The 10,016-nt window shown below is 40.7% G+C and overlaps 1 protein-coding gene across 1 annotated transcript; it reads right to left on the reverse strand.

Moving 5' to 3' along the window:
* Positions 1-1,781: 1,781 nt before the first annotated feature.
* CCNI2 (cyclin I family member 2) lies at positions 1,782-2,546 on the reverse strand. The gene has a single exon (XM_077143253.1). The coding sequence runs from the start codon at positions 2,544-2,546 to the stop codon at positions 1,839-1,841; it is 708 nt and encodes a 235-aa protein (XP_076999368.1). The 3' UTR covers positions 1,782-1,838.
* Between the last annotated feature and the right edge of the window lie 7,470 nt (positions 2,547-10,016).

Genomic DNA, 10,016 nt, shown 5'->3' on the forward strand with positions numbered 1-10,016 from the left:
TAATAATAACTAATATTTACATAGCACTTACAGTGCGCCAGGTAACCTGTGTAATTATAGTAATTATATATACATATATATACACATATGTGTATACATATGTGTATATATATATAATCATTTTATCCTAATAACAATCCCTATTGAGTAGGCATTAATGTTATCTCCATATTACACATTGCACATGAGGGAAATGGCATCAAAGAGGTGTCAAGTAGATAGTTCAGGTGATACAGCTTCTAAGTGGCTCTTAAACACAACCTTAAACTGCCTCTTGTAATATTCCACCACCACCAAAGAAAAGTGTCTTCAAATGACTTTTATAGGAATGACTGCTAACGTGGAAATTATAGAACTATGATAGCAGACTTAAGGAAGTAGTTGTTACTGCTTCCTACAGGCCAGCTTACACATGAGCCGGTCAGACTGAAGAAATCAGTGTGACATGTTAGTTGAGGAAGGAGAATTGCCTGTCATAGCATATACAACATAAAATAGCATCAGAAAATTAGCACAGGTAACAGTCCCCAGTAGATGCTTCCCTACACCTGCTCGATCTACAATTGCAGACCAATTTATTTAGCAGTAATTATCCCATTTAATCGCCTTTGCCTTCCCTGCCTCCTTGCTTTTGCACATAGCCTGTTTCATGTATGCCTCTCTTCTCTTGTATTATCTTTTTTTTTTTAAAGTAATTAAAGTTTAGTTTTACAAAAGCTACAATAAGCAAGCCTGTGTCAAGAAGACGTAGAGATGTGTGCTGATTCCAGAGTAGACATTATTACAGTATCTAGTCCTCAGCCCTTCGTACTTTGGCTTAATACTATGTACGAAAAAACTGTTTGCCGAGGAGAAATTTCACCAGCCACCTCTGAGCGTGTGGCTGCCAGCTGGACTCAGAGGCTCCCAGAGAATGGCTCTATAGTATTAGGGTTTCGGAGAGGCAGCTGAGCTAGCATCTCCTCCTCTCTGCGGCACAGAGGTTGGAGCGGACGCAGCATCAGAGCCTGTTCATCCCAACAAACAGCTTGGAGCTCTGGTGTTGCCTCCCCAACACACGTGTTACCCAGTAATTCCCATTCATTAGTGTAAGCATGCCCCTAATTAAACTAATAATTTGAACCACTGTAAGAGAAACAAAGGAAAAATATGTGCAAAACTTGCTCAAGTTTCTGTACATTGAACAAAGCATACCGCTTAACTCACAGCTTGTGAAAAGGAAACATAAGTCATGGCCAAGCCAGGGTAACTGTATCTGCAGCGATTGTCCCATTTTCGCAGTGGTAGGCAGGGTGGGAGGAACCTGAAGGAACTGCACATGTGTTTGGTAGAAGCCTGGGAAGCTAGAAGAACCTGGCCAGCTCTGGCGGCCAGAGCTGCAAAGACTGATCATCTGAACCAGCTCCAGCCCTTCAGCCCTGAGGGAACCCCACCTTTTTTCGGCCTCGTATTCCAACTGTTAGGGGCCAATACCAAGCTTTGCTGGAGAAAGGAGAAGCAAGCTGCAGTAGGAGCATTCATTCTCTCTGGTCCCAGGCCTGGGAGGAGAGAGAGGGGAAGGCAGGGTCATGTTTAGTCAGGTTAAAACCACCCATACCTCTAGTGACCCTGACTGGTTCCCTACTCCCACTCCTAATTTTCTTCCAAGGACTCAGTCAGGAACTTTTTCTCAATGGCTCTTCCATGCCGTCTTCTCTGTTTGATATAGGATACATAAAGCCAAATAACTCAGAGGAATCTAAGCAAAGACATATCTGCAATATGCTCTTGAAGGCACTGGAGTCAGGACAGAGAGGCTGGTGGACAGGTGAAACCAAGTTGTCTGTGCGGGAGGATGGCTAGAAACTTCTTAGATGCTGCTCTGCAAGTTTCTTGCAGTAGCTGAACTGGTCAATATCGGTCTGTGCTTTCTTTAGCAGATCAGATGTAGGAGTCAACCAGTCGGGCATGAGCCTCTCCAGCTCTAAGGTGATGATGACCAAGGCCAGTGTGGAGCCCTTGAACCGCAGCAGCCGGTGGCCCGCCACACAGTGCTGCAGCTGCTTGGTCAGGGACGCGACGTGGAGGGAAGGATTCCTGTGCGGCAGCAGCTCGAGCACGTGGGGCCAGCCCAGGACCACCAGGGCGTGGAATATAGTCAAGAAGTCCAGTGGTGTCCCCGTGTAGCGGTCCCACCGCAGTACGTCCAGAACAGCCAGCTTCATCCTCAGCAGCTCATTCGGGGTGTAGGCAGAGCCATAGTGCTTTATGAAATCTTTTACGCGTGGAATTAACTGCTCTTCTTCATTGATTTTTACAGCAAGTCTCAAGGAGGTAAGTGTGGCACAGCGGAGGTGCCTCTCTTTCATCTTAGCCGAGACCAGGATGCTGAGCGCCAGGTTAAACGTGGTCTCGTGGAAGCTAAAGACGTTGTTCAGCCTCAGAAGCCATGGCATGACTTCCTGGAAGGCATTGCGGATCTCCACCTGGAGGTCGCCACCCGGCCACAGGCGCGCCTCGCGGCCCAGGGCCGCTTCCAGGTGGGCGATCAGGGGGGCCTCGTCCATGAAGCGTCTCGGGGCGCACAGTCGCCACGGGCGGCTCGGCTGGGGAGACCGCGCCGCAGGCTGCGGGCCGGGAGCGGCGTCGGGGGCCGGGCCTCGGGCTGGCGGGAACAAGGCCGCCCCTGGCGGGGAGCTCCTGCGGCTGCTCGGGGACCGCGCGGGGACGGAGGCCGCCCGGGGCTGGCGGGCCCTGGGGAAGCTGCTCCGGGCCGCGGCGGGAGAGAGGCCGGCGGCGGAGACGGGAGGGGAGAGCGCACGGCGGCTTCGCCCAGACTCTGCGCGAGCGGCCCCCGACGGCTGTGACCTCCGAGGCCCGAGGCTGCGGGAGTCGCGCGCCGGACGCCATGGCGCGGACCCGACGCTGACCCGGGCAGGTCTTGTATTATCTTTTAATATGTAAATAAATGTGATAAATTTTCACAGGCAGGCGTAGTCTTTCACCAATCACTTCCTATCTCTGAAGGAAAATCCTTTGCTGTCCAGTTTCCCAAGCAGATGCATTTTTCTGAACCACGCCTTCACACCGTCAAGCCTCCCCGGGGAGACGGAAAGGCTTGGTGACTTTTTGAATGTGGTCACTGAAAGGATGGGGACAGATTGTGAATATAGTCTTTGGCTGGGAGAAGCAGCATTTTCTATAAAAATATTAAGACAAATATCATCAAGTTTACCTTCTCTTTTTCCTACAGAGAAGAAAAACCTTGCTTTCGCAGGATGGACAAATTAAATCATTCCATTATGCAGCTTTAAAACAGAATAAACTTATGAAGCATGTAATAACATGGATGGACCTAGAGAACATTATGCTGAGTGAGACTAGCCAAAAACTAAAGGACAAATACTGTATGGTCCCACTGATGTGAACCGACATTAGAGAATAAACTTGGAATATGTCATTGGTAACAGAGACCAACAGGAGTTAGAAATAGGGTAAGATAATGGGTAATTGGAGCTGAAGGGATACAGACTGTGCAACAGGACTGGATACAAAAACTCAAAAATGGACAGCACAATAATGCCTAATTGTAATGTAATTATGTTAAACCACTGAATGAAGCTGCATCTGAGCTATAGTTTTTTTTGTTTGTTTGTTTTGTTTTGTTTTTATATATATATATTTTTTGTATTTTTTATTTTTACTTTTTTCTCTATATTATCATTTTATTTCTTTTTCTGTTGTCTTGCTATTTCTTTTTCTAAATCGATGCATATGTACTAAGAAATGATGATCATACATCTATGTGATGATATTAAGAATTACTGATTGCATATGTAGAATGGAATGGTTTCTAAATGTTGTGTTAGTTAATTTTTTTTTTAATTAATAAAAAAAAAATCATTCTAGGAAATGACGGACAAGGCAGGAGTCCTAGCTGGTCCTGTAAATTAGAAATCATGCTGATTTCACAATGACTCTTTCTGAATTTGCACACTTCTTCGACGTGATTTTCTGCTAATAGGCAATGACAAGTTCCCCTAGAAGTATCTAATTGATACAGAGGGCGCCTCATCCAATATTTGCACTTCTGGTGTTGCACTGGCTCATGGGCAGGCAGGGACCGAGGGGTGAAGCAGGAATTAGCGCCCGGTGGCTTCAGCTGCTGTTAATCCCGCCCTCATGAGGTGCTCTCGTCAGCACCCATTCCTAACCCGCTCCTCTCAGGACAAGCCCTACAGCCTCGCAATTTGGGCTTCTCGGCAGAGCTGCCGCTTTCTTTCCCAAAGAGTAACTCTCCACTCACCTGGAAAAACTGGCTAATCCTAAATTGGCTTTGAGATTGTCATTTAACAACTCCAAGGCACGCCAGGATCCTTGCAAATCCTTAGGTAAATGAGGCCTAGACTGAGTGAAAATGAACAAACAAAAAGCTTTAGGGGCGGGCCGCGGTGGCTCAGCGGGCAAGAGTGCTTGCCTGCCATGCCGGAGGACCTCGGTTCGATTCCCGGCCCCAGCCCATGTAAAAAAAAAACAAAACAAACAAACAAAATATAATAAAACAAGAAAATGTTTAAAGATGTTTCCCTTTTTTCCTCCCTTCCTTCCTTCCATCCTTCCTTCCTTCTCTCTGTCTTTCCTTCCCTTCCTCCCTCTCTTTAAAAAAAAAAAAAAAAAAAAAAAAGCTTTAAAAATGGACAGCAAATTCTTTGCCTGAGTCGTTTTTTTATTTCTTTTGTCTGAGAATTAAAATGGCAGATATAAGTCCCATCAGATTGATGTTCAAACTGCGAGGTCTGACCCACACACTTCATGCGATATTACATGGCTATATTTCAAAATCAGGCAGTGAAATAAAAGCTGCATTTTCTATTTTGGGTTTTTTTGTTTTTGTTTTTGTTTTTTTACTGATGAAAAATTTGTTTATTGATGAAACACTGTTTAGTGCTCAAGATTTTAACACCTGCTTGAACTTGGAGATACATTTCTAATTTATCCATTCAGCAACACGGACTTTTGAATTGTTTGTGTTTTGTTACAAAAAGAACCATATCCTTCTAAGAGTATTTTTCTCACTCTTGCAATGACATGCCTATTACACTAGTGTCCCTGCAAGAAGTTCTCAAGTGTAAAATGCCAATCCCTACATACCTATCTGTATGGTGATACTGTAATTTCAGAGGGATGGTCAGGAATCTGTATTTATATCAAGTCCTCTAGTTGATTTTAATGCACCCATGAAACATTGCTGTATACTTGTTATTGAGGAATGTTTCTTTTTTTATTTTTATTTTTAAATTTCTTACCTGAAATAGGGTTGGGAGGGCATTGTAGTGGTGCATCAGTGACCAAAGGAGTGGCAGAGATGCTTGGTGAATCCGCCACTTCTGATGGGTTCACCTGCACAGAGCCAGGCCTTGGCCTAGGAGATCAGTGCAGAAAGCTTCAAGGCAAGAAGGCAATTGGGAGCTCTGATGAGTGATTTTGAAAGGATGGAATGATTTGAGTGGAGGCCACATGGTTTAACTTACAATGAACCTGCAGGTTTTGAAAATTGCATGCTGGATTTCCTCATAAACATACATCAATCTCAGAGAACAGGAGGCTCTGCTCTTTGGTATGCAATCATTTGGGAGTTTTTTCTCATTCGGTACAAATACATGGAAAATATACATTGGAGTTGAGAATTAAACTATGCGGAGAAATAAAAAAAGGATTTCAATAATTTAATAAAAAGCACGTGGGCAAATGTAGGCTCTATTCACTTTCCATTTAAATTATAAATCCTTTGAATTTGTTTTTATGAGAAAAAGCATAGAGTGCCCTTGGCATTCTCTTTTTAGAAAAAAAAAAAAAAAACCCACACGTCATTTCAGAATGAAGAGGTAGCAATTATTCTCAGGAACCCAAGCGAGCAGTAGCACTTAATAGGTAGAATGATGCATGGGGTACAGAGTGAAATTGGGGTTGCCACCTGAAGCTCAATCTTAAGCACTTGTCTTTCCCAAAGCACAATTATACAGGAAAACAGACAGAAATATGAACACACAGAGATACAAAAGTATTATTTTACTGGTTTCGTGGAATTAATAAAATACACAAAATCTCCGGTTTGTCTTGTAGGAAGTTTAGCAAGTTTCTAGGATTAAATGGCTTTCCTTTTCTGTGAAGGGTCTGATGTAAACCCTTGTACCAAGGCTTAAAGTCTTAAGGCTGTTAGAAGTTTCCATCAGTCAGTCTGTACGTCAGCGGATAAAGTCGGTTGCTGATCTAACCTATTCATTGCTCTCTGGAAAAATGCATCAAACTACAGAAGCCGTTTTTAATCATGAAGGAGGGCTCGGGAAATGAAGTCTTGTCTGATGATAAAATGTGTTTTCTAACTAACTACTTTTTAGACCAACATATTACTACAGTGCTTTTCTAAGAAATTTCAAGTGCTGCATTTGATCAGGTGGTGAAAAAAGAGATCATTTGTCTTTGGTAATCTATCTTAAGTAATTCCCATGAACGGCGAGTATCTCTCATTTCCATCATTACAAAAGTTTGTGTTCTATGTATATTCTGTGTGAAACAATTTATTTTGCACATTCGATATCAGACAAATTAATAACAGATTTTTATTGAGGAAAGTTTCTTCTTTTATTTCTAAATTTCTTATCTGAAATAGAGGTGGAAGGATTGTAGTGAACATAAGACGTGCTTTGCTTTTTCCTGCCTTTTTTTAAATCTTAATTTGATATACATTTTTAATACTTGAAATGTCTGCATTTCATATCACATATTAGATAGAGAGGAATATATGTGGTCTTTTAGTCAACAATTGTGTGGCACTTATCGTACACTAAATTGTGTGCTGCGCTTAGTGAAATGTTAGCAGGGAGGCAGAGGAGGGGTAGAAAACAGATAAAACCGCACATCTGGTCCCGGTCTTGGCCCTCTAGGGGTTTATGCCATATATCTGAAAATATGATTGCAGATCTTAATAAGCTTCAGTTGAAGGCATACAAATATCCATATGCTTTGCATGCCGGTGAATTCTTAAGAGGCTGCTCTTATAGTTCATGTCGTGACATTCACCAGAGGAATTTGCTAATGGTTTAATAGTGTTGTTGAAATTACTGGGCTCTTTTTTAGCCTAGTTAGACTGGCAAAGTATCTGAAACATTTCGCATTCAGTTCCAATAATCGGGGATTCCAAGGCTATCAGTTTACCTTTTGCTATGTTTTTATTATTGCTTCCAAAGCTAATAGCGCATTTACCAGATAGTCTCAAAAGCCATCTTGACTAGAGGAAATGTTGATTAACAGGTATCTAAGTTGAACATGGACATTTTTCCTTATATTTGAACAACTGTATCAAAGCATGGATTTAGTCTGTCTGTATGGCCAGTCAGATAAGTATTAGCATTATTCACGTTTCCAACTGATAATACGGCATTTTTTACTTGAAAACGTATTGAAATAAAATTGTTGGACATAATATATTATAAATTTTTATATATGAGCAAAAGATACCGATAAAGAAGTGGGAAGACTTGGCTTTTTATGTGATATTCATTGATTGGAAGGAAATCCATCACTTTTGACAAATACAATTAAAACATATGGTGATTTTTTTACAAGTCCAAAATTTTCTTAATCCGAATTCTTGAATAAGTCAGCGCCATGAGTACGAGGTTAGTACTTCAAAAAGGACATCAACTGTGACCATGTCAATGGTTTCTTACAAAAGGGACCAGCACTTCACAAGGGTGAGACTCATTCAAATGCAACATCTGGCTCAAAGTTTCCTTCATTATATTAGCATTTTTTTTTTTCTTTTTAAACCTGGTACTCATTTCCTGCTGCTACTTTTTATCTCAGTTTGGATGATTTTTAGAGTTGAGATATTGTGTATGCTTTATTACTTCCCTCCTCACAACTCCCAACCCGTTTGTCTAAATTAAAAATATAAATATAAAGTTCACTTTCTCTTTAAAACTGACTGATAACACTATAAAGCATAGGGAGCAAAAAATAATAAAACCTATTCAAGCTTTCAAGTAAGTTTTTAGTTTTAGATAACTATAAAAATCACCATATCAAAGCTTTTTTAAAAAATAAACAGTGCATGTTAGTCCAGAACCCAAGCACAGAGGAACTCACTATCAAGTTAAATGAGAGGTATTTCCTCATTTTTTGTTTTGTTTTTTTTTGTTTTGAGGGGGCGGGGGTGCATGGATGGGAATCAAACCCGGGTCTCCCCATGGAAGGCGAGCATTCTACCACTGAACCACCCCTGCACCCTCATTTAGCTTTTTTAAGCACTGCTTTGAAAACAGACCCTTCTATAGATTCCAGTCACTCCAGTCCTATGGCATGGCTGGAAGTTCTAGGGGGTCAGGGCTGCAGCTCATCTCATTATGTTTGTCGTCCAAGAAAACAAGCCAATAAAAGTTAGCTTGGTTAATTTTTTGTAGCTGATACTATTAGCGGAATGCAGAGTTTATCCTTGGGGAAGAGGGCATAATCATGACAGATAGAACACTAACATCAACCCTCATAGCACAGGAACAAGCAAAACAAAACATTGGTCAATCACGTAAGAAAATAAACCAAGAAATAGCCTGAAAAGGGATCAATGTGCTCTGCTTTGTAAAACATTGAACTGCCCTGAGTATAGCAGCACGTCCTTGTTAATTTTCCTTAAATGTTCACTCTAAAATCTCACCGATATTTTCATTTTAAGAAGAAATATTTAAGTGAAATACATTTTTTTTTTGGCCAGCAAAACTATTGAAGGTTTACATTATGTTTGGTTTATGCTAAACTCCATAAAATATGTGGGAGAGCATCAGGTCTTTACTAACATTGAGACCTGAATGCTTTAAATAACTGAGGAGATTTTGCCTGGGATTTCATTCTAATACTAACTAACCAACAAATATTTTATGCATCAAACTGGAACCCTTCATATGTTTATTGTTACTTACCATAAAATTGGCTATTGGTTAAAGCGTCTGTGTTATTACAAAGAGAAGAAAAAGCTTTACAATGCGTGAACAATTGCCAAAAATTGTCCTTGTGTGCTTTTGCTGTCTGAATGTGGAAAGAGGGAGGCCTTGACTTTGAAATTCCATTACTCTATTTCCCCAATAAAAATTTGTTACTCTAATGCTAAGTAAAATCAAGTGATATAATTTTTAAACCCTATTAATATAATTTTAATAATAATAAACTTTGAAGGTGAAGTTTCCTTTTTTCCCCTCCAAAATGTCAAGATTTAGTAGAAAATTGGGAACTTATGTCACCTCTTACTCTATTGATAACCTTGGTGAATAAAGTAACCTAGTTTTAGCCTCAATTTCCTTATTTTTGAACAGTGCCTATACAGTGCTAAGTTCTTTATTGACTCCTTATAACAATATAATCACTTAATATATTTCCATTTTACAGATGAAGAAACTGAGGTCTGAAAAGTAAAGCAACTTGTCCAAGATCACACAATCAAAAAGCAGTAGAGGGCGGGCAACGGTGGCTCAGTGGCAGAGTACTCGCCTGCCATGCCGGGAACCCGGGTTCGCTTCCAAAAAATAGTAGAGCCAGGACTTGAAACCAGGAAATACAACTCAAGGATATGTATGTATTTAATGATTTAACCACTCTGCATTATAGAGTTGTTTGGCACATCAATTAAGGATTCTGATTGACAATTCCTTAACTAGATGTGAAATATCTGTGTATGGGTCTAGAAAAATATGTCAGCTTCCGTAATTTTCTTAGCCCTTTTGACTCAGATTAAAAAATAATCACATTATATAACATTAATCCTGGCTAACTTTAAAGATGTGTAAATCCAGTGTTGGAAGATATCCTTTCCAACTATACTGGAATTCGAGTTTATTTTCATCTGGCATAATTTATTTTGGGTTTTCAGTATCTGGGCCTACACCAGTATGCATAGCAATAGTAAGCGGAAGAAAGAGAGGGGTATGGAAAAAGAAGATATGACTTGTGCTATAGTTTGTATGTTAGGAAATTAACATTGAATTGAT

The sequence above is a fragment of the Tamandua tetradactyla genome, chromosome 24, assembly GCF_023851605.1.
Source record: "Tamandua tetradactyla isolate mTamTet1 chromosome 24, mTamTet1.pri, whole genome shotgun sequence".
In the NCBI taxonomy this organism is placed as follows: domain Eukaryota; kingdom Metazoa; phylum Chordata; class Mammalia; order Pilosa; family Myrmecophagidae; genus Tamandua; species Tamandua tetradactyla.

Excerpts from the sequence above, each read along its gene's own strand:
- CCNI2 (XM_077143253.1), bottom strand. The coding sequence starts at position 2,546 with ATGGACGAGGCCCCCCTGATCGCCCACCTGGAAGCGGCCCTGGGCCGC.